The sequence below is a fragment of the Trypanosoma brucei genome, chromosome 5 (genome assembly GCF_000002445.2).
Source record: "Trypanosoma brucei brucei TREU927 chromosome 5, complete sequence".
Lineage (NCBI taxonomy): Eukaryota > Euglenozoa > Kinetoplastea > Trypanosomatida > Trypanosomatidae > Trypanosoma > Trypanosoma brucei.
Genome location: NC_007278.1, coordinates 300,083 through 324,218, shown reverse-complemented (window position 1 = coordinate 324,218; position 24,136 = coordinate 300,083). Strand labels below are relative to the sequence as shown.

Genomic DNA, 24,136 nt, shown 5'->3' with positions numbered 1-24,136 from the left:
TTTCAGGGTTAGGGTTAGGGTTAGTAAATTTTTAAAGCTCAATAGATGAACACAAAAGAGGAAACAACAGCACAAACTCTTTTATTAACAGAAGTAGGGTGTAGATTTTTTTTCAAACGCTTGATGCCATCGAAGGCCGGACCCGCTTGAGGGCCTCGTCAAAGTGGCGACATTCCAAGCAGGGTAGTTCGTTGTCGCAGCCTATTTCCCGGATAGGCATTAATGCGGCGGCTTTGCACAGTTCAGTTAAATCAGACCCGGTGTACCCAAATGTCTTCGACGCGACATAGTCCACGAGTCGGCTACGGTTCGACTCGTCCGCCACATCATGTTCCATCAGAATATTTAAGATCTTCCTCCGCCCAGTAATATCCGGTGGTGGTACCTCCAGCTGGAGCGGCAGTCGCCTACGTATGGCTTCATCAATAGCCAAAGGCCGGTTCGTTGCCCCTATGACAACAATCTTTGACTTTTTCTGGACTACACCGTCCCAGTGTGTCATGAAAATTGTCTTCGCGTTGTTATGCGGGGCGGCATCCACAGAATTTCTTAACCCAAGAAGGGCATCTATCTCGTCGACGAAAATCACGCAAGGAGACAGCTTGGCTGCAAGCGTGAATACGGCCGCAGCATTTTTTTCCGTGTCTCCAACCCATTTAGAGAAAAGAGATTCAGTCCTCACGTTAATAAATGCACAACCAAGTTCCCTGGCCAAAGCGCGAGCAATGAGAGTCTTTCCCGTCCCTGGCGGACCGTAGAGAAGGATTCCCTTGGGATGCGACCTCAGCGTGTTTCCCTCAAATAGTTCCGGGCGGGTAAACGGCCACTTCACGTGTTCAATTAGTGCCTTTTTCACATCTTCCAGACCCCCCACGTCGTCAAATGTCGCATTAATTTCTTCCACGTCCATTACATCCTCTGAAAGGGTTTCTTCCGCATCCGTAACGCGGATGACGTGTTTTCCTATCTTTTTGCTTTTAGTCGTAAGACCAAAACGGTACGTCAGCTTCCGAGCCACCACGCCCAGTATAGAAAGGTACACCCATATGAAGAGGGGTGTTTCCTTAATGGCGGTACACAGCCCGCGCAACCCATTCAGCAACACGTCCAGAGGTCGCATTGACTTGAAACGGACAATTCTCTGTTGTGTTTCTTTTTTCTCTTTGAAGGTTTGTACAGACACCGAAGGTAAGGGGAGGGAACAAAGTAGGAAGAAAGAAATAGGTATACTGGAATGCTAATAGTAAAAACATAAAAGGTTTTCCTACAATTTTGCGCGTGTTAACAGGTGGGTCACTTCATCATTAACTTATCGATACCATGGAATTGTAGAACCGTTAGCATACTATACAAAGAAAATAAAAGGAAGTCCCCGTCAAACACAAGGCGGATAAACTCCCAATCTTCCCGCTTGCCAAAGAACCCGCCATACCAAAGCACTGGATGACGCACTCTCACCCGACCATGTCTGGACAACCAAATAGCGGCACCTTCAACACAGATCCGAATCTGGTGAGACAGATCCAACCGAAGCGGAAAAATGCGCATGGAAGTAGTGGACTGAAAGATACGCATAACCGGTACCCAACTCGGCTGCCGTTATCCACCTGCGGTTGCATCAAAAAAAGGGAGAGCAACCTGAACTGTGAAGTTTTATACCACGTTGTGCTATCCACAGTACGGCAACATTCAAGACACCTCAGGCGCCATTCCCTATATAAAATACCGACAAAGGTCTAAGCAGAATTTCTGTCCTTCGATCAGGGAATGTCACGAAGGCAGCAAACGACATATCCGCTGCGAATGCGTGCACCCATACTCGCACCGCTAAATGATCAGCTTCACTAACACAAAAATAACTACATATAACCCCACGATCCGCAAGTGAGGTCCAAGCGAAGTTACTTCACGAGTGACGGCTTCTTGGTTCCAACTACTGTAAAAAAAATTAAACCAAAATGATGAAGCAACTCACCCAACCCTGGGCAGGATGTTTGAGAGGGGCTACCGTGGAAGAGAAAAAGGACTGAGAGTACCTACTTTAGGCCTCAAATGACAAAACTCTCGCTGGGCAGCAAAGCAACACCCAGATATCCAGGTTGTTCCGATAGGGATAGAAATTAAGACTTCAACAGGCATCGTGCTTCACCATCGAGCTCCTAAATTCTGTAACCCTTTCACCGGGTGCCAACTAATGCGTCTTAAATCAAACCACTCCAAAAAATAAACAGATAATAAGGCACGCCTATGGAACTTTTCAATGGCCACAAAAAGTGTGCCGGTCGCTCACGTAGGTGGGAAATGTTGGCCCCGAGAAGGACACACAAGGAGGCTCTGTTAATACAGGACTTTAACAGGTTGAAGCAAGGAAGAATCAAACGGCGTGTCATGTTGATGAGACTCAATGTATACCCCAACCCAAAATTAAGATTTCCGTTGCGTTAGTCGGTAACGCTTGTGTTAAAATTCTCGGTCATGCATCACCGCTGGGACAGCCGAGTATCATATCTCCCTTCATCCACTTTACGTCATTCTTCCCATTCATCAACCTCCTTCTCTTTAACACTCTCAACCACACAAAGACCCTGTACTACTAAATGATCATAGCTTCAGAGCAGATTTCAACTCCCCGGACGCATTCAGCTCAGCACAAATATCATACCCACCAATAAACTCACCATCGGCATATACTTGCGGGAAAGTAGGCCACTCTGAATACTTCTTGAGTCCTTCACAAACCTCGTCACTGGCCCAGACGTCATAATAAACGTACTTCACATGAAGGTCATCGAGTAACTGGATAAGCTTCACAGTGAAACCGCACCGAGGCCTCGACGGTGTGCCGGTTATAAATGCCACAACACCTTTCCGACTGGTGAGGTACTTTAAGTATGATTGTAAATCTGAAAATGATCCCCTCCCATCCGTTCCGTCACCATAAAGCGACAACATATTTTGTTCGATTTGGTCAAGCTTTCCTCCAACGACATCAGCAACCCTCTCTTGCCCCTTACCGTCCCCAGAAGTTCTGAAGAATGCAATATACGGAACGCAATCGACGGCTTCCGCTTCACAGATACTGCCCAAAGCTTCACTATCAACCTCCACGAACTCAACAGAACCTTTGTATAGTTCTGAGAAGCGTTCCAACGCCTCTGTCACACCCTTGCAGGGTTCACACCAACTGGCACTAAAGTGTACCACAAGCCCAAGTCCATTGGCGTCCCTCTTCACTTTTGTGTATTCCTCAAGAGTCCCAACGCGTTTCATCTCTTCGCACCCTCAGCGAGAAGGAGGGCGTACAGTGATTTATCGTTTCACCCAGCTAAATATGGCCGAAACCGAGAAAAATGTGTTAAGACGAACTCCTTTACCAGGAGGTTGTTGCAATATGAAGGCTGCTTTATTCAGAAAGTCAACGAAACGAGAGCGACAAAGCACAACATTAAGAAGATGAAGAACAGTTACGTACGCACACACATGTTGGCCCCGTATCAAGCGTGACCTTAACAAAGTGGAGTAACTCTGTAACACACTCGCCCTTTAACCCGAGCAAAGAATCAGTTAACAACATTCCCCTAAAACTGAATGAAAGGGGATTGATGGAAATATGTACATACTTGAGCAAAGACATATAACCACCACCCCAGTTGCATTCTCCATGACAAAGGCATGCCCACTGTCTCACCAATGCCCCCTCAACAGTGGTCATTGACAATGACCAAAATAAACACATTCCACGCAGCGACTATCAGCTCACTGGTCCTGAAACGCTCACGAGGGCATGCATACACACACACCCGAAGAAAAACACGGAATTCCAGTGCCATTGCGTGGCAAACAGAGTAAAAGTCAACCATAAAAACAGCAAAGTTTATCTAAAACGAACTACATCTGCACTAAGACTGCACCCCGTAATCCATCTCACCAGGCAGAAGGCAACGAACAACACAATCGGGAACAAAAAACATTTAGGAAGCGCCTCCGCCTGCCCCCTTCAGATGCAACCCTGTTCACGGCCCTCCAATCAAAAAGCGCCCACACCCCATTGCACAGGGAGACTGGCGGTACCTCCCTTCCCTTCTATGCTTCGTTGAGTGAAGCCCGCCACACGCCGGCTAAACATCGGAGAATCAGCACCCGGTAGTACCATCATGTCGGGAAAGCGACAAAAACACCCATTTCGCCCCCCCCCCCCTCCAAACGAAGCATCTTCGCGTACACAGCACCTCTGCAGACGCGCGAACTGTGAGAAGCACATCGGCACGCTGAGGAGGGGCGACACACGTACACACCAGGGCGCCAGCACACAGAACAAACGGGCCTTCCGAAAGCGGCAGGTCCAGTGGCGACGGGGGTCACGGCAGGCATCGCACGTGGTCCGACCTCGGCGGGAGCCTCAACGGGGGCAGCCACTTCGACCGAACTCAAACAACTGAAGCGAATCATGCGCGCCCCATCCTGCGGCCCCCTACGCACATAGCGCCGCACACGCATGCCGCGCCAAAACTTAACCGCCTCAACGTCCGGTGATAACCGCCTCTCCCCTTCACACAGCCAGCCGACGTTGCCGCCCCGGCTTTCATGACGGCCAGTGCTCCCCCGCTTTGATATTCTACCCTAGCAGAACCCCCCACGATGATCTGGGAAATCAAGTTCCAAGACCCAGCGAACCGTACCGCCGCAGTCCTCCTGGCCGCCCTCCGGCATCACGCGGCCGGCCAATAGTCGCCCTTCTTCGGCCATTTTCAGGAACACCATGCTCTATTTTTCTTTTCGGTTACGAAGCAACCACAGCGGCCGCTGTTTTTCGCACCACGTTCACACCTTTTCCGGTTCATACGATCCGCTCACTCCCTAGAGGGTTAGACAGGCACTCCAGCCTTTTCTTTGCTTTCCCCATGCTTTTTCCCCCCTTACTCTTCACATAGAAGGGGGCTGGTAGACGGCGGACACCCGTGCGGAGACTCGCCACCAAAAAAACATTCCCCTGAGTCGAGGTGCTGTCCTGCTTCGCTGCCTTGGCGGCCTTAAACTTGATGCAAACTGCCTCCTTAATATGTGGAGGAAGCCGCCAACGCCAAGCCCCCCTCGACAGAAAACCGGATCGTGGAAACACGCCGAGGCAACCGGCACGGCCAGCGGCGACCCATGCAGTTCGAATGGACCCTCAAGCGGGTTGGCGAAGACTGGAATTTGTGAAGACGAGGCGGCCGAGCATACACACCGCGTTGAAACGGTAACCAAAGGACTTGCGCCACCAACGGGGCGTGCATTGCTCGCGGGAAGCACGCCAAGCGACACGAAAGCATACAAAGCCCAAAGCACAGCATAAAGGACAATAGGACCGAGGGGGGGTCGGCGGCAAGGCACGATGCCGCTGCAAGCTTACAACCCGCGCCTCACCTTCCTCCTTGCGGGCAGAAAACTACGCCAACACACCGCTCTTAGGAGAGAAACGGGAAGGGCATCGTTCCCCCAACATTTCTCGGAGCACATGGAACGGCGAAAACGCAGATTTTTCTTTGGGGCTAAGACGCCCCAGAGGATGTCCAAACAACTGATACAAGAGCGGACCCCGCCGTTCCCGCAAAGACCAACCTCGAATTCGCCACCTCGGCGATTGGAGCGAAGGCAGCTGCCGACATTTTCAGCGGCAAAGAAAGTTGTTACGGGTTGAGCTTGAATGGATTTGTGGGGTCCATAAGGACGCTGCTGGGTGGAAAAGGGAAGCGAAAACTTAAACGGGGAAGATCAGAATGGCGCCGGAACAACGGAAATACATGCAATCACGCATGCCTCGAGGAAGACAGAGGGACGCGTTCTTGGATGCAGCGACGGAGGGAACAACGAAACACTGGGGCAATTGATTTGAACGAGGCGGAGGCAAATGATGCGTTTACAACGTTCCAACTGGAGACGGCGAACGTCTGAACTAAATAGCTGACAAATGTCAGAGCGGCCCAACCTTTCCGCAAGAAATCAACCTGTTAAAGATGGCGAAGTCGAACAGACAACATGAAACAAAACCGCACCGCATGCAAGAGAGACGATGAATGTGTGTGCGCATGTGGGACGCAGCGGACTTGAGCCCCCTACAGGGCCAAGTGGAGTAATTATATCAAGCTCCCCTTTTCAGCGCCTCATCACCTACATATTTCTTGTTTCCCGTTGATGTTGTGGTTGTCTTTCTTCCCGCAAATTAAAATATGCAGACGCACATCCACTTACACATGTGTACACTCCTACTTTGCGGCCTAGTGCCGACGCATCACACTTGTCGTCTTATAGAAGTTGCGTGGCAAAACGCCATATTCTGCCATAAATATCTCCCTAACTTAAGGAATTACGGTGGAGTTGTGAATAATGCACTCTTGTGGCGGCGCAACCAACCTCAAATAGTCACCGTCATCTCCATGCGACACCGTCCAGTTTTTGGTTACTCCATACGTTTGCATGGGGGGGGGGGGTCTTTTTCTTTTTCCGTTTTGTTGAAATTTTCTGAGCTGAGTATTATCGCTAATATTAATATCAGCATCGTCGCCGCTGCCATTTATGTTTTTTTTCTTTGCTCTTATTTATTTCCTTTTATTTAGTTGATTTGTGCTTTGCTTCATTTCGGCGTTCTCCCTACTGTTGGTATCCCCGTTGCCACGCGAGGTGTGTCGCAGGACGGAGCATTCGGGCAAATAATGCCGCATTGCACTGCCGCTACTTAATGGGCACAAATGTTATCGCTTCGTTGAGCATCAGAAACTGAGCAGGAAAAAAAAAATTCAACTGCACTGCCGACAAAAACTTCAATAAATCGTAGCGTTGCGAAGTGCAGCAGGCCGAAAACAAAGCTACGCGTTTCTTTTTGACGTCGTTTCTTCTTTGTTATTGTTTGTTTGTCCATTTTTTTTTCTAACAGATATAAACGAACAGTCGTGATGCAGAGAGCCGCGCAACAAATGCATCAGAACACGCGCATGTGTTGAGAACAGAAATAAAAATTAACGATACTAAAATGAAGTCTACCTAAAACCAACAGTCAGTGCGTGAAGAAGAGGAAACTGCCAAAAGGAAAAGGTAACAAAAATACAAACAGTCACACACACACAAACAAATACACACACACCTCCTGTGCATAAAAATACACACAAATAGAATTAAATGGTAATCGCTTCCACAACCTATCCTCACAGTAAAATTTAAAAAAATTAGATAAGGTCGAACACTTACCCTCTCCGTGGACCACTCACTCGCTACAAAAAAAAAAAGCATAATCAAAAAAGAAAAATGAAAAGAAAAAACTTTTTTAAGACTCCGGCACGTCACACCGCTTCTACATACCATCCTGTGTGAGGAGGCTTCTTGCACCTCCGCCGTCTTAGCAATAAGGCATGAAAAAGCGACATCAAAAACGTGCGCGGGAGGGGCACAAACATGTCACAAAATACCACCATTCAAAGAGTGACTATGTTTGATTTGTTATGCCCCAACTCCAACAGCTGAACTTGCAGTGATGCGGACTCGGTCGCACTAGCGAATAGGAAAACGCCCAGACTCGCATCAGGGAACACAGATTTAGATATTTCCTCCATGATGTTGACACCTCCGGTCCAAAGCGGGGGCGGATCGTGCACAACGAAAGTGAACTTAAACTTGTTCGGATGATCCCTTTGAAGCTGCTCCAACTTTTCACGCTGGGGAATCGTCGCGACACGTTCTGCGATGTAAATTATTTGAAGCGCAGGTTCGTCCTTCGCTTCATGCAAGGCTGCTCTAATCATTTGGACCATCGGCGCCACGCCATCACGAGTGGCGATAATTACCTTCCGGGGAAGCGCCAGGATCCTTTCATAGTTGGCGTCGACTTGTACCCCCGCTTTCATCTCCACCATTCCGCCGGGCAGCAGCGCAGTTAACCACCCCATGGAACTGTTCTCGTCGTTGGAATAAACCATAATACCAACAACGCCAACGTCCCCAGGCACCGTAAATGGAATACGGACATCCAACCTGCCTTCCCCCTCCATCTCCCGTAACACAACTGCTTGCAGTGGTCCCACACCCGAACGCTGGAGCGTGCTTGGAAGCCTGAAATATAACCACTGATACCCGTTCGTGTCGTCAAGAACGCTTTCAACTACCATCTTAGCCCATCGGTTGTTCCAAAGGTGAGTCTCATTGTGATATTTAGCATTCGCTGCACTCGCCCCCGCAATTCTCCCAAACACGACGCACTCAAGCAGCGAATTGCCGCCCAACCGGTTCCCACCGTGCACACCACCCGTTACCTCACCGGCACCAAATAACCCGAGGATTGGGTTGCTGTGACTCAGTGGAGCGCGTGATGATGTGTTCTTCATTTGTATTTCAGCAGAAGGCGAGATGAGACATCCACCCATTGTGTAGTGAATCGAAGGTGTCACGAAGGCGACGTAGTAGGGGCCCTTAGTGCCGAGCACGCACGGATAGACGCTCTTGCGCGTGATGGGGCAGGAACGCTGTGATGTGGAGAGCCGCTCGTACTCCTCCAGCGTCTGCTGCACAGATTCCACTGGGCACCCAATGAGTGCAGCGAGGTCCCTCATGGTGTCAGCCTTCACGAAGAGACCCATCTTCTTCCAGTAGAACTCGTGTGAGCTGACACCAAAGAGCTTCTGCGCCGCAGCATTCAACACACAGTAGGCGAACATGCTACCACCCGATCCAGGATATTCCGCACCCTGTTCCATGATGGCTTTCGATACCACAGAACGGAGGTCAAGTTCATTAACGAAGCGCTTGCCTTGCTTGTTTAACAAAACGCCACCGGATCCACGTAGCGCCTCAGGTCCAAGGAACTTTGTAGGGTTCGCTGGATCCTTCGGGTTGATGAGGCCTGTCGGATGCAACTGGACCTTGTCCATATCCACCAGTTGAGCGCCAAGTCGCTGTGCAAGTTTCACGCCATCACCTGTCGCCCACGGGCCATTCGTCGTAGGGAAGTTGACCAAGTGCGGGGCGTGCTCACGAAGCAGGGAGTCTGCAGTTTTGTCGTTAGAAAATCCACCAGTGGCAAGGATGACAGCATCTGCAAGTATGGTCGTCTTCCCACTGCCAGCCTGCGTGAACTCCACACCAGTAACTCGTATCTGTTTAGTGCCATCTGGCCGTTCCTTCGTCTCACTGAGCAACGACGTTACACTGCAGTTTTCCATTATGGTGATGCGGCCAGAAAGGTTACCACGCACGTGATCCTCGAGGGTTTTCATGATTGTAAATCCGATAGGTAGAGGTGTACCATCTTTCTTATCCGGTGCCCGATGTGTGCGCTTGCGGCTGTGACCCCCAAGCTGTGACAATACCGTCAGCGGTACACCCAACGAGGTCAGCCACCCAATAGCGTCAGCACTTTTCATAGAAAGTGTCTTCACAAGGGCAGGATCGGTGTTACCCCCGATACCAGACTTGTATGTGTCACGCTCGAAGTATTTCCCACCATCCACAATGCTTGCCTTCGCCTGAGCACGTGTGCCCCATCCGTTGATACCAGATGTCGCCTTGGCGCTGTTGCCTCCGAGCTTCGCCTCCTTCTCCATAAGCACAACCTGAGCACCGCATCCTGCAGCTTCGATGGCCGCGGACAAACCCGCGAGACCACCGCCCACCACAATGACACGAGGATTCTCGGACTCAACCATGGCCATCTCCCTTGATCTTATCATATCGATACCCACTCGCACTCTTTCTAGCATCGCGCTGGCAGTCTTGATGAATGTAACTACGAGCAAAACAGCAAGCAGGGAGTAATATATACCGCGACCTGGCTGTGCTCCTCCAACGTTGCGGCGCAACTGTCTATGATTGTTTTGTATGCTTTTAGTGTAATAAACTTCAGCAGGACCGGAAAACATTGCGACACCCACCAATCGATTACGATGGGTTAAGCTTTTCAAACCGGTGAATGACACTCGCGCCACGGTGTCAAGGAAGAGATGAAAAGAACAAACAAAAAATTGCAGCCAGAAAGGGTGACACATAGATACTGAAGTTAACGGCGACAAAAGACATCCATGTAGACGCATGGATGCCCATACACGTGTGTGACACATTTGAATACCGAAGCCACTCAGGCGTAGATATTTCCGCCCAATGTCTCAACGGTTATTCGTTAACCCAGCGGTTTGCTTGATACCGCTTATCTGCTGTGGTCTTTCTTCCCTTGCTGAACTCATTTGAGAGCAGCTTCGGACATCACTTAATGATGCTAACAATTGAAGAAATCGTGGACGTAATTAATGATAGAACCGGAGGGTAAAAACAATTGAAAGAAGCATGTACATGTAAACAAATGAAGAAATAAATATACATATATGTATAGTTGCGCACAGTCATTTATACCTTTAGTACGATCGCCCATGAAACAACAGAAATATGTGCCATACATATTCCAATGTGTTCAATTTCTTTTTCATTTTTGCCCATCCCTTCCCGCACCCTCTCCAACCCCCTTCCACCGCACGCTTCTTGTAAAAGATAATAAGCCACAAGAACAAAACGAACAAAAAAAAATTAAGCAAAAGAATTTCTCAAAACCATCAAGTCCCGCAAGGGAAGGGGTAGAAGGGAAGAATGCGGAGCGGGTTCGTCCATGTATACACACAGATATATATATATATGAAATACCTCTTTAGTGCAGCAGAAGACAACACTCTTTACCTCCTTCACTCGCGTGCCACTGGGGGCAACTGAGATCGACAGTTATTCATTCCTCTATCTCCCATTAACACGTCCTCCTTATAACTCACGGATTCGCTCCAGCACATGTCTCCATTTTGATTGCACTTACTTCCAATTGACTTTATGCTTTCCAGATTGGCATCCATCCCACACCACACACACACGCTGCACCCACACTGATATGTGCAAGGTTTCTCCCCACCCCCCCCCCCCGTACATTTACTTGAAGTGGCACCTGTCATTGGTTTCGCACGTACCAGTAGCTGCGTATTCATTCTCTTGCCGCGGCCGCACGCGTGCCCTCATGGTTTCATGCGGAGAGGTGTGGGGAATAAGGAGAAAAGGAAGAACGCGTGCGCCCACCTGCGCAAACTGCAAACATATACACATATACATATATACATATTTGTCGTCCTTCCGTCGCCCCCCCCCCTCCCTTTTCCCTTCTCAGTTTCGCTTCTTAACAACTTCCCTTTCTTCCATGCACTATCTCCCTCGTTCATTCCATTATGGCACTTATCGCCTCTGCTCGTTAACATAACTTTTGCACCGGGACCTTGTCCCCTCCTACCAGCCGAATGGCACTGTGTCATCAAATAAGCGTCACACATACAAAAATAAACAGAGGCGGCGCCTGTTCTCACATATTCCTTCTTTTCCTTACTCTTTTCCCCTTTCCCTATCCTCCGCCCAGCCCCTTCTACTGCTTCAACTCAAATTTTGGATGAGCCGCTCGGCTCCGTTTCATCCACAGTCCTCACAAGGTTCATGTTGTAGCCCAAAGTCTTCAGGGTCGCCTTTACAATGCGCTGCATTACCGGTGGTCCGCATATGGCCACCAGCAGGTTGTCAGATGGCGGCTGCACATGATTTGTGAGGATGCCCCGGTCGATGAAGCCAACACCATCAGTCCATAGGGGCGGGGGCCGGTTGAGGACAAACGTTTTCTTGAACTTTCCACGTGACTCACGACGGCGCTCCTCCAGCACCTCGCGATACGTCAACTCCGTTACGTCCTCCGCGGCATAGATGAGATGAACGCTCTCCAATGTGTCAATGAAGGGTTTCATAAAGGCTGCTTTGATTATTTGCAGCATCGGTGCCACACCCGTTCCACCAGCAATTAGACAAAGCTTGTTGATAATGTGTCCCATGAACACAAAGTGCTTATCGCTTAAGCGGCGCTCAATCACCAGACCACCGCATGCCTTCATCTCCACAGCGTCACCCGGCTCCAGAGCGGAAATCCACTCCCTCAGCGTCCCCTTATCACTGCGGGCGAGTATATCGATCATGCCAAGATCATCTGGCAGCGTGATGGGACTGTAATAACCGATCAACTGCTGACCGTCCCAATCACCACGAATTGCGATAAATTGGCCGAGGCTCAGACCAGACCGTTGCAGCGCCCCGGGTAAATTAAAGCGAAGCACGCGGGACCCAGCACCGTACACACCACCTTCGCGTACTTCACGCAGCACCACGGTCGTCCACACCTTGAAGGAAAGTGCTGAGGACTTCCTCTGAAGGATGGTCGAGGCCCGATCACCCGCAATTCTCCCAAACACGACGCACTCAAGCAGCGAATTGCCGCCCAACCGGTTCCCACCGTGCACACCACCCGTTACCTCACCGGCACCAAATAACCCGAGGATTGGGTTGCTGTGACTCAGTGGAGCGCGTGATGATGTGTTCTTCATTTGTATTTCAGCAGAAGGCGAGATGAGACATCCACCCATTGTGTAGTGAATCGAAGGTGTCACGAAGGCGACGTAGTAGGGGCCCTTAGTGCCGAGCACGCACGGATAGACGCTCTTGCGCGTGATGGGGCAGGAACGCTGTGATGTGGAGAGCCGCTCGTACTCCTCCAGCGTCTGCTGCACAGATTCCACTGGGCACCCAATGAGTGCAGCGAGGTCCCTCATGGTGTCAGCCTTCACGAAGAGACCCATCTTCTTCCAGTAGAACTCGTGTGAGCTGACACCAAAGAGCTTCTGCGCCGCAGCATTCAACACACAGTAGGCGAACATGCTACCACCCGATCCAGGATATTCCGCACCCTGTTCCATGATGGCTTTCGATACCACAGAACGGAGGTCAAGTTCATTAACGAAGCGCTTGCCTTGCTTGTTTAACAAAACGCCACCGGATCCACGTAGCGCCTCAGGTCCAAGGAACTTTGTAGGGTTCGCTGGATCCTTCGGGTTGATGAGGCCTGTCGGATGCAACTGGACCTTGTCCATATCCACCAGTTGAGCGCCAAGTCGCTGTGCAAGTTTCACGCCATCACCTGTCGCCCACGGGCCATTCGTCGTAGGGAAGTTGACCAAGTGCGGGGCGTGCTCACGAAGCAGGGAGTCTGCAGTTTTGTCGTTAGAAAATCCACCAGTGGCAAGGATGACAGCATCTGCAAGTATGGTCGTCTTCCCACTGCCAGCCTGCGTGAACTCCACACCAGTAACTCGTATCTGTTTAGTGCCATCTGGCCGTTCCTTCGTCTCACTGAGCAACGACGTTACACTGCAGTTTTCCATTATGGTGATGCGGCCAGAAAGGTTACCACGCACGTGATCCTCGAGGGTTTTCATGATTGTAAATCCGATAGGTAGAGGTGTACCATCTTTCTTATCCGGTGCCCGATGTGTGCGCTTGCGGCTGTGACCCCCAAGCTGTGACAATACCGTCAGCGGTACACCCAACGAGGTCAGCCACCCAATAGCGTCAGCACTTTTCATAGAAAGTGTCTTCACAAGGGCAGGATCGGTGTTACCCCCGATACCAGACTTGTATGTGTCACGCTCGAAGTATTTCCCACCATCCACAATGCTTGCCTTCGCCTGAGCACGTGTGCCCCATCCGTTGATACCAGATGTCGCCTTGGCGCTGTTGCCTCCGAGCTTCGCCTCCTTCTCCATAAGCACAACCTGAGCACCGCATCCTGCAGCTTCGATGGCCGCGGACAAACCCGCGAGACCACCGCCCACCACAATGACACGAGCGGGAAGTGTGTTGCTGATCCGCCTCTTCCTCATTTCCGCATCCTCTGTGGCGATTTCAAACATCTTCGCTACTCGCTCATTTTCACGAACGTAGACCCTGTAATCTCTCACTGTATCACGCACGTAACGCCAACCGTCCAGCAGCTGTCGAACCTTCGCGGGATCCCGCTTTATGAAACACGCAGTCGCAAGCGCGTCAGCGTACATGGCGCTATAACATTTAACCGATACCTGCGCGATATTGGACTGAGAAGGTTTCATCAGTTCCTTCGCCTTCCAGTCATAAGTGCAGGTAAGGGGTTTATCATCAGCGGTGTATATTAAGTTTTCATAATCGCCACTCGTGGCAAGGGCCTCGTTGTCGAGAGAGATAACGCTGATATACGACGCTTCCTTTGGCGGGTTGCGGAGCATATCAAGGGACGGAGGGCGAGTTATACCAACAACCCACGGGGTATTGCGCGCGTTCATACCACTCGCACGGCAGTCTCCACCCCAGTCAAAAAAAACGTTTTGAAATCCAGCAGCATTGATATTATCAATGACATAATCAACGATATAACCTTTGCTAACCCCACCTAGGTCCAGAGACGCATGCTCGTGCTTACGGCTGATAGTTCCAGCTTCGAAATCGATCACAAAACTGTTGGGAAGCGTACACGCTTGAGTAAGTGCCTCCAGACAAGCATTGTTCCGCTCCTTCCCCAGTGCAATCTCACGCAGCGCCTTTGCGACGGGTGCTGTGGAGGGATCAAAACATCCAGCCGATGAGTTATACACACGCTGGCAGCATGCCATCACACGCTTGAGTGGAGCAGACATTTGGTGCTTCTGCCCCACAGGCAGGCGACCCACGAGTGAAACCTCACTGTTCGGGTTGAAACTGTTCAACACGGTGTCGGCGAGTTGCCATGCGCAGCGTAGCACCTCATCGGCAACCTCCTTAGCGCGATCGAAGGTGTCAGCACTGGCAACCACCTTAAGTGCGTAGGGAACGGTAAGCTCAAGACCAGACGTTGCATATTGCATGGTCGTGTGTAGCGGACTGTCTTGAAGAAGGGCACGCGCTGCTGCGTCGCGCTCACGCGCAGCCCTTTCGGGATCAACGGCAACAATTGATGCAGAAGATCGCCCGTCTACCATTACGTACAAATAAATATAAATGTATGTATAAGGTACGCTAACTCACTTATGTGCTAGTTTAATATCTGATCGTTTACTTTCGATGAATTTCTTTGTTACGTACACTTTTTTTACTCAAATACTCGAAACTCCTCCCTTTTCACCTGTTACTCCTATTCCTTTTAATATAATCCTTTGGTTTTTCTCACGCACTGTATTCCTTGTGGCCGTATAGAACTATATTATTCTGTGTACGAAGGAAACACACACGCGCGAGTATGTATGTATGTAGAACGTCCTCTATTTAAAACGTGCGACAAAAGTTAAACTGAGGCCCCCGTAAGTACTGTATCGCTTTGATTACTAATGCTATGGTATGTGAAAGTGGAAAAACTGCACGACCAAACACAACAACGGGGAAGAAAGAAAAGTGGTAGCTGGGCGTGCGCAGTCGTAGTCCTACACGAGCAGTACGACAAAACGTATACCACTTCCACTGCGGAGACAACAATACGTTTCTGACTGTGCTCCTGGAAGCACAACAATGCACATGCACGTATATGTAAATATATTTGCACGCCAATAACTTATTCACAAAATGGAGAGAAACAACAGAAAGATGCAAGCTGTGGCAAACGATAATGCAAAGAATATTGTCATACTCCCTTCGCGCAGGTGTACGCTTGTGCGTGTTTCATTTCCCAAAACTAACGTGAACGATTGTTGTCGTCCCGCTGCGCGAAGGAGTGCATGGCCTTCTCCTGTGCTTCGGCCAGACTTAATGGTTGTGCGCCGTCTTCGTGGGCGTCCATTCCGGTTGCCTCATGAAGGAACCGCTGGAGATCATGCTCGCATCTGCCCACGGTGCCGCCTGAGTTGGTCACTTGATCCTCAGCGTCCAGAACTCCTGGCAGTAGCGGCGGCTCCATTCCATCCACCAGCGCCTTTACTTGGTTGTACGCCTCGTCCCGCAATCCCTCACCAACAAGTATTGTACCCCGACTGCGGGTCGTGTCAATCTTGTACCGAGCCGCCTCCTGCATGGGAAGTTCGTTGAACTCCGGAGCGATCTCTCGCTGCAGTTCAAGGCCCGCTTGAAACGCTACTTGACGCCTCACCTCGTTACCAGATTCCTTGTCGTGTAGCATCCAACGGCGAAGCAACAAGTTGTATTGCTTCCCCCACTCGTAGTAGCCGTCACGAAAGTGAAGAACCTTCGTGTACCCCATCCAACTGAGGACCTGTGCTGCCATCAGGGACCGCGGCCCATACTGGCAATAGCATATAATCTTCTGTTCTGGTCGCGGCTTGGTAAATCCAAACTCCACTTCAAACTCTTCTGGTGTGAGGTGAAACGCCTCAAACATCTCATGCGCAGGAAGCACCTTCGCGCCCTCAATAATTCCCCATGATGTCACCTCGTTAACAGTGCGGCAGTCGAGAAGTACAAAGTCATCGCCATAGTCCGGACGCGAGCACAACAGCAAATCACGCTCCTCGTCCGTCAGTTCCGCAAGCACTTCTGGGGCGACGGCAACAGCCGTGTCGCCTTCAGTAGAGCTCGCCGTCGCGTTGGCGTCACTCATTCTTGCACGAAATGCGCTTAGGACGGGGTACCCCACAGACTCCTTGACGGAACCAGCCTGCCGCCTCGTCAACAACGCCACCTTTTCTTCCAATTTCGCTTTCCTCTGTAAGAAATCCTTCAACTGTCGGTTGCGGGAGCGAACAAGCTCGGCAATGAAGGAGCAGTCGACCTGCGGTATGGATCTGTCGAGATCCTTCAAAGAAGGTTCAGCCCAGTCGCTCTCGCGGCCACCGCCATCACGCGTGGCTGCCAGTCCCTCCGCAGATGTCGCCAAAAGCTGCACCTCATCCCGCGTCCTTTTCACCTCCCTTAGAAGGTCAGCGGAAGTGACAGAGTCCGGTGCTTGTCTCGTCTCCTCCACTTCCTTTTCCAACAGCCGGCCCTTTCCATGGCGTTGTGAGACAAATCGGCGATACGACTTGTTTTGGGTTCCCAGTGCTGTTAGCGGGCGGTGGAGAAACCGAAGCATCGGGAGAATGGAAGAAGTGTAATCGAATAAGGAAGGAAAAGAGACCTCCCCGCTATAAGCTACTTCTCCAAAAAAAGAGAAGGGGGAAAAGATGCGATAAAATGAAAATAAAGGTAGGTGTACAGGTAACGAGAAAAGAACACAAATGCGGATAAGACGTGACATTAGAGGGATCCTAGCGTTGAGGCGCAACCGAGGAAATACGCAGAAAAAATAAATAGCTAAAAGGGAAGAGCATGTTAAACAACCAGGCCCTAAATACGTGTCGATATGGACATAAGTACATCTGCATGCATGTTTTAATTCACTTCGATGCGCAGTCAAAACGGACGGTGTTCTCGCTCGAGTCGAAACACTTCACGAAGTTAAAGTAACATAGCAGAAGTTAACAACACGGGAAAAAATAGTCTAAAAGAAAACAATTAGCTTAACAACTGCGCAAAACAACCGGAAAAAAAGATGGAAAGGGAGCCGATAATGACAATTCGTTCGCACATGGTCCAAACGAAACCAATAAAAATAACAGAATTTTTTTTGAAAAAGAGACTCGAAATCAACCGCACATACAGCGGTACACAGGAGTAAGCGTAAGTAAACTTCAAAGACGGAAACATGGGTAAGGATAATGCCACTAGTAAATACGCAACCTCCACAAGCACAAACACAAGGTACCATCAGATGTGCGGAAGCCAAATCAGAGTCCTCTCGAATCAACAGAACAGAGAGAACTAAAAACAAAGCAGACACAAGCATTCAGACAAACAAATACGACCTAGAAAAAAAACATATACAAACACATGTAAATATGCATGCATCAATGCGTACGCAAATGCAAGTACAAAGAATAAACATGAACAAAGTGTAGCAGGCAACAGTAGCACAAACCACAAGAATCCAGCACAACAAACATATTTAATACGAACAAATAACGTCACCGAAGAAAAAAGACTAAAAATATTAAAAAGAAAAACAACAACCACAAAATAAATGTATACATAATTGGCAACCAAGAAAAAAGATTCTAACCCCTAACAACAGCATAACATAGTTAAATGAAAATCTCAAAGCATATAGTGGCAGCCTTCCTTACTTTACTTCATTCACTTGTCATTTATCAGTTTGTTCTCCCTTTCCCATACCTTATTTCATTGTCACATCAAATCGAATTTATCTTCACAGGGCTAACCCATCTGACGCATATACGCACGATAATAAGCGTCACTTCGATTGCGGCGATTGAAATCCTCGAGTTGTTCGTAGTCAATCCTCTTCGCTAACATGTCTTGGATCTCCTTCGCTGGCGGGTACTGGCCGGCGCATATCCAAGATCCAGGTGCATCGCACTTACGGTTCTTTGGGTCTGCAACCCACGCCTTGCTCTCTTCACTCACATTCATCACCTTGTAGATCTTCACCAAACCATACTTTGACACGTAGGCGAGCTGAAACATGTTCTTATCCAGTTGTGTCTTCCCGCCATCCGTACCAAACCTGTGCAGATTGTATAATAGGGACCGCTGCATCATAGGCGTAGGTTTATTGAAGTCACCACTATAAAACCCGAACTGCGTACACAGCGGATCGTCTTCTGAACACATATCGCGATATACACTGTTGCCTATCCGAGCCATATGCCGTGACTTACGTAAATCGCCCCGATCCTCACCGGCCCATATCAGCACATAATCAGCGAGATGGCGTATAAGAGCATGTGACTCCTTCACAGGGGATGTAAGCATCTTCCCAATAGTTGCTATGTGCTCGTGATTCCATGTGTTACCGTCCGCAAGGGTTGTGCGATTGCCAATTCCAGTGATTTGATACCCGTAGTCCCACCATGAGAGAATACGGGCATCTTCAGGCGTATTGTTTCGCAGCCACAAGTACGACACGTAGTAATCATCGGCAAGAACCAACTTACCGGAGTGCCTAATACTCGATATAATACGCGGATTAGCAACACTTACGGAGAAACGTTCGCAATGAGCCCTAAACTCAGACCCAAGAAATGTGGGTCCACAGATGGAAAGGACAACAACGACAAAAAACTTACCAACTACCAGGCGGGAGGAAAATGAATTGCACCATAATTTGTAGAAGGGATTATGGCACCCACACTCGACAGTGATTTGTCTCTTTTGTCCCTTACCACGGGCTTTCCCTTGATGCTCCTTACTGTCGGCGTGCTCTGTTCCGGAAGCGGCGAAACAATCTGCTGCGAGGTCAACAATAGATCCCACAACATAGCCAGTGAGTATGGAAGCCACAGGTGCAGAAAGTAACAGCAGACGACTCATCTTGAGAGAGAAGTAGTACGCAAGTATAGAGTACAACAGCAGGAACGACATTCCCGGTGTACAATGGAAAAAGCACGACACGGACATGAAGAAAAAGCCAATTATCCAGCCGTTGTAACACACATGAAGATGACGTAGGAAGGCCCCGGCAGTCGTCGGCCGATGCTCAGCCACAGAATCCACGAGGGGATTTCCGGTACGCGTATGTTTCACGAACAACGCACGGACACGAGAAGAAAACGACCTGAAGTATCCTGTCGAAAATAGGTAGATAGCCACAATCAACAGCAAGGAGAGGGTGCCCATGAAAATGCGGGCACGGATCTGAAGTGCTTTAGAAGAGTGAATGGGCGCTCGGGCACGCTCACGCAGGTATTCCGAGTAGTGGAGTGCCCACATGAAAACGAAGACAAACAATGCTGTCAGTTGCTCCAGCGACCGGAAGGGCGTCCACTCCACTGGTGGTACGCAAATCGCAAGGGCAGTGCCAATGACAAAAAACAGTGAATACGCCCTCAGCAAACTGACGCTGTATGTCCCACGAGCCCAATCAAGCAGTACACATACAGAAGCGTGGAAGGCTACCATGTTCAGCACGAAAATATAACCACCCCACGTGGACACCATGTACCCGTATGCCACACCAGCTAAAGCGCCAATGGGCCACGAACTTGAGCTGCGTAACGATCGTACCCACATGTAGAACGTCAGAAGCATCGCCGCCATTGCAACACACTCATTGTCAAATTCACCAGCCATTGATCGCATCAGGTGTGCAGGTACGATGGAAAAAAAGTACGCAGTAAACGCCATGACACTGAGCGAATTAGATGACTCGTACGCAATGAGAGCAGCCAACACAGTGGCAATACTACCGAACCATGCAGGAATGTACACACAGATATTGTTGATGGACATACCTCGCCCGAGCATTTCCAGCACACGATGAATGGCTACACCGGTAAGCTGCATTCCGGGGAAGATGGTTGTGCCCACCGGTCGGCCAAGCGGGTACCAGCTCATGTAGTCGTACCATTGGAAAAAAGCACGCCACCCGTTGTCGCTGAGGTACTGCGTTGCACGGTAATTGAACCAAGGGTCGAACTCGTGAATAAGCTCACCATAAAGACGGACAGAAGTAAGTCGTATATCGTAAGCACGATGGACAGAGTATATAAGAATCACTGCACTCACAACCGTGCTTACAGCCTTTAGCGCCCAGGCAGGCAAAGAACCACCGCCAGTGGCGACGAACGTAGTGGATGACTTGGCCTTACTCATCCCTCCCTCACCAGCACCATCACTCTGTGCTGAGCCCTTAGTCACAGCTACTTTCCCACCTTTCGTCATTAAGCAGAAAGAAACGCCCAAAGGACGAATCGGATATTATATTAGACTTCGCTCACACACGGTTCCCTCAGCGAGCAACACCGGTCACGAGCCCCTCCGGTTCCGTATTTTCCTCGTAGTTTTTTATGAACAACAGACTTAACTGTTGAGCAAATTAGGGAGAGTGGTGGAAAGAGGAGAGTCGAGTGCATACAAGCGAGATGAAGCATTCACAAACACGGTTGGGGACAAACAATACATATATTCAACAACATCATTACCAGAAAGTATTTCAATAAGACATATTGTTGGCCTTACCACGGTGTCACACATTTCAGGGAGTGAGGGTACGTGCACGCCTGGTTATGACGGAGTGTTACCAGTGGAACACCAACCTGCGCCCGACACAGTGGCAGAAGGGAAAAAGGTTAACTGACTGTGTAGTGACTAAACAGAAAAATTAGTCATGCGCAGCATCACAGTTAACTACTATATATGGAAAACGCAGCGCGAGAACAACCTTCAAGGTTGATACACCTGCACACCTCCACCTAACGCACTTACGGGAGCACAAGCGGCGATGTCACCATAGATCGCCTGATAAATGTACCAAACGCTGTCACTCCCCAAAAGATTACCTCACATTCTCCAATACAAAGAAATGCATACCTAATTGGCAACCAAGAAAAAAGATTCTAACCCCTAACAACAGCATAACATAGTTAAATGAAAATCTCAAAGCATATAGTGGCAGCCTTCCTTACTTTACTTCATTCACTTATCATTTATCAGTTTGTTCTCCCTTTCCCATACCTTATTTCATTGTCACATCAAATCGAATTTATCTTCACAGGGCTAACCCATCTGACGCATATACGCACGATAATAAGCGTCACTTCGATTGCGGCGGTTGAAATCCTCGAGTTGTTCGTAGTCAATCCTCTTCGCTAACATGTCTTGGATCTCCTTCGCTGGCGGGTACTGGCCGGTGCATATCCAAGATCCAGGTGCATCGCACTTACGGTTCTTTGGGTCTGCAACCCACGCCTTGCTCTCTTCACTCACATTCATCACCTTGTAGATCTTCACCAAACCATACTTTGACACGTAGGCGAGCTGAAACATGTTCTTATCCAGTTGTGTCTTCCCGCCATCCGTACCAAACCTGTGCAGATTGTATAATAGGGACCGCTGCATCATAGGCGTAGGTTTACTGAAGTCACCACTATAAAACCCGAACTGCGTACACAGCGGATCATCCTCTGAGCATATATCGCGATATACACTGTTGCCTATCCGAGCCATGTGTGGCGATTTAAGTAAATCGCTGCCATCATAACCGGCCCATATCAGCACATAATCAGCGAGATGGCGTATAAGAGCATGTGACTCCTTCACAGGGGATGTAAGCATCTTCCCAATAGTTGCTATGTGCTCGTGATTCCATGTGTTACCATCCGCAAGGGTTGTGCGATTGCCAATTCCAGTGATTTGATACCCGTAGTCCCACCATGAGAGAATACGGGCATCTTCAGGCGTATTGTTTCGCAGCCACAAGTACGACACGTAGTAATCATCCAAGATAACTCGTCGTCCACCGACAGTTGCCCTCATTATAATCTGGGGGCTCGACATGCTGTCTGCGAATTGCTCAGAATATATCCGGAAGTTAGACCCAAGAAATGTGGGTCCACAGATGGAAAGGACAACAACGACAAAAAACTTACCAACTACCAGGCGGGAGGAAAATGAATTGCACCATAATTTGTAGAAGGGATTATGGCACCCACACTCGACAGTGATTTGTTCCTTCTGTCCCTTACCACGGGCTTTCCCTTGATGCTCCTTACTGTCGGCGTGCTCTGTTCCGGAAGCGGCGAAACAATCTGCTGCGAGGTCAACAATAGATCCCACAACATAGCCAGTGAGTATGGAAGCCACAGGTGCAGAAAGTAACAGCAGACGACTCATCTTGAGAGAGAAGTAGTACGCAAGTATAGAGTACAACAGCAGGAACGACATTCCCGGTGTACAATGGAAAAAGCACGACACGGACATGAAGAAAAAGCCAATTATCCAGCCGTTGTAACATACATGAAGGTAACCAAAGAAATCATCATTCGACGCCGGATGGTGCTCAGCCACAGAATCCACGAGGGGATTTCCGGTACGCGTATGTTTCACGAACAACGCACGGACACGAGAAGAAAACGGCCTGAAGTATCCTGTCGAAAATAGGTAGATAGCTACAATCAACAGCAAGGAGAGGGTGCCCATGAAAATGCGGGCACGGATCTGAAGTGCTTTAGAAGAGTGAATGGGCGCTCGGGCACGCTCACGCAGGTATTCCGAGTAGTGGAGTGCCCACATGAAAACGAAGACAAACAATGCTGTCAGTTGCTCCAGCGACCGGAAGGGCGTCCACTCCACTGGTGGTACGCAAATCGCAAGGGCAGTGCCAATGACAAAAAACAGTGAATACGCCCTCAGCAAACTGACGCTGTATGTCCCACGAGCCCAATCAAGCAGTACACATACAGAAGCGTGGAAGGCTACCATGTTCAGCACGAAAATATAACCACCCCACGTGGACACCATGTACCCGTATGCCACACCAGCTAAAGCGCCAATGGGCCACGAACTTGAGCTGCGTAACGATCGTACCCACATGTAGAACGTCAGAAGCATCGCCGCCATTGCAACACACTCATTGTCAAATTCACCAGCCATTGATCGCATCAGGTGTGCAGGTACGATGGAAAAAAAGTACGCAGTAAACGCCATGACACTGAGCGAATTAGATGATTCGTACGCAATGAGAGCAGCCAACACAGTGGCAATACTACCGAACCATGCAGGAATGTACACACAGATATTGTTGATGGACATACCTCGCCCGAGCATTTCCAGCACACGATGAATGGCTACACCGGTAAGCTGCATTCCGGGGAAGATGGTTGTGCCCACCGGTCGGCCAAGCGGGTACCAGCTCATGTAGTCGTACCATTGGAAAAAAGCACGCCACCCGTTGTCGCTGAGGTACTGCGTTGCACGGTAATTGAACCAAGGGTCGAACTCGTGAATAAGCTCACCATAAAGACGGACAGAAGTAAGTCGTATATCGTAAGCACGATGGACAGAGTATATAAGAATCACTGCACTCACAACCGTGCTTACAGCCTTTAGCGCCCAGGCAGGCAAAGAACCACCGCCAGTGGCGACGAACGTAGTGGATGACTTGGCCTTACTCATCCCTCCCTCACCAGCACCATCACTCTGTGCTGAGCCCTTAGTCACAGCTACTTTCCCACCTTTCGTCATTAAGCAGAAAGAAACGCCCAAAGGACGAATCGGATATTATATTAGACTTCGCTCACACACGGTTCCCTCAGCGAGCAACACCGGTCACGAGCCCCTCCGGTTCCGTATTTTCCTCGTAGTTTTTTATGAACAACAGACTTAACTGTTGAGCAAATTAGGGAGAGTGGTGGAAAGAGGAGAGTCGAGTGCATACAAGCGAGATGAAGCATTCACAAACACGGTTGGGGACAAACAATACATATATTCAACAACATCATTACCAGAAAGTATTTCAATAAGACATATTGTTGGCCTTACCACG

The 24,136-nt window shown here is 49.4% G+C and overlaps 7 protein-coding genes across 7 annotated transcripts, besides 4 other annotated features; all 7 read right to left on the bottom strand.

Annotated features, from left to right (window-relative positions):
• Nucleotides 1-24,136: part of a sequence feature (sequence corresponds to BAC RPCI93-28F8) that runs on past both edges of the window.
• Nucleotides 5-24: a microsatellite.
• Tb927.5.960 (hypothetical protein, conserved) lies at nt 113-1,120 on the bottom strand (the record flags this gene model as incomplete). Its single annotated transcript, XM_839677.1, has 1 exon — nt 113-1,120. The coding sequence occupies one exon, from the start codon at nt 1,118-1,120 to the stop codon at nt 113-115; it is 1,008 nt and encodes a 335-aa protein (XP_844770.1).
• On the bottom strand, nt 2,602-3,270 carry Tb927.5.950 (thioredoxin-like protein; the record flags this gene model as incomplete). The annotated part of the gene is made up of 1 exon (XM_839676.1): nt 2,602-3,270. The coding sequence occupies one exon, from the start codon at nt 3,268-3,270 to the stop codon at nt 2,602-2,604; it is 669 nt and encodes a 222-aa protein (XP_844769.1).
• Nucleotides 7,075-7,120: a microsatellite.
• Nucleotides 7,252-7,295: a sequence feature (T-rich).
• Tb927.5.940 (NADH-dependent fumarate reductase, putative) lies at nt 7,449-10,082 on the bottom strand (the record flags this gene model as incomplete). The annotated part of the gene is made up of 1 exon (XM_839675.1): nt 7,449-10,082. The coding sequence occupies one exon, from the start codon at nt 10,080-10,082 to the stop codon at nt 7,449-7,451; it is 2,634 nt and encodes an 877-aa protein (XP_844768.1).
• Nucleotides 11,424-14,852, bottom strand: Tb927.5.930 (NADH-dependent fumarate reductase; the record flags this gene model as incomplete). The annotated part of the gene is made up of 1 exon (XM_839674.1): nt 11,424-14,852. One exon carries the CDS (start codon nt 14,850-14,852, stop codon nt 11,424-11,426), a length of 3,429 nt encoding a protein of 1,142 aa, XP_844767.1.
• On the bottom strand, nt 15,539-17,053 carry Tb927.5.920 (hypothetical protein, conserved; the record flags this gene model as incomplete). Its single annotated transcript, XM_839673.1, has 1 exon — nt 15,539-17,053. One exon carries the CDS (start codon nt 17,051-17,053, stop codon nt 15,539-15,541), a length of 1,515 nt encoding a protein of 504 aa, XP_844766.1.
• Nucleotides 18,070-20,535, bottom strand: Tb927.5.910 (oligosaccharyl transferase subunit, putative; the record flags this gene model as incomplete). The annotated part of the gene is made up of 1 exon (XM_839672.1): nt 18,070-20,535. One exon carries the CDS (start codon nt 20,533-20,535, stop codon nt 18,070-18,072), a length of 2,466 nt encoding a protein of 821 aa, XP_844765.1.
• Tb927.5.900 (oligosaccharyl transferase subunit, putative) lies at nt 21,370-23,835 on the bottom strand (the record flags this gene model as incomplete). Its single annotated transcript, XM_839671.1, has 1 exon — nt 21,370-23,835. The coding sequence occupies one exon, from the start codon at nt 23,833-23,835 to the stop codon at nt 21,370-21,372; it is 2,466 nt and encodes an 821-aa protein (XP_844764.1).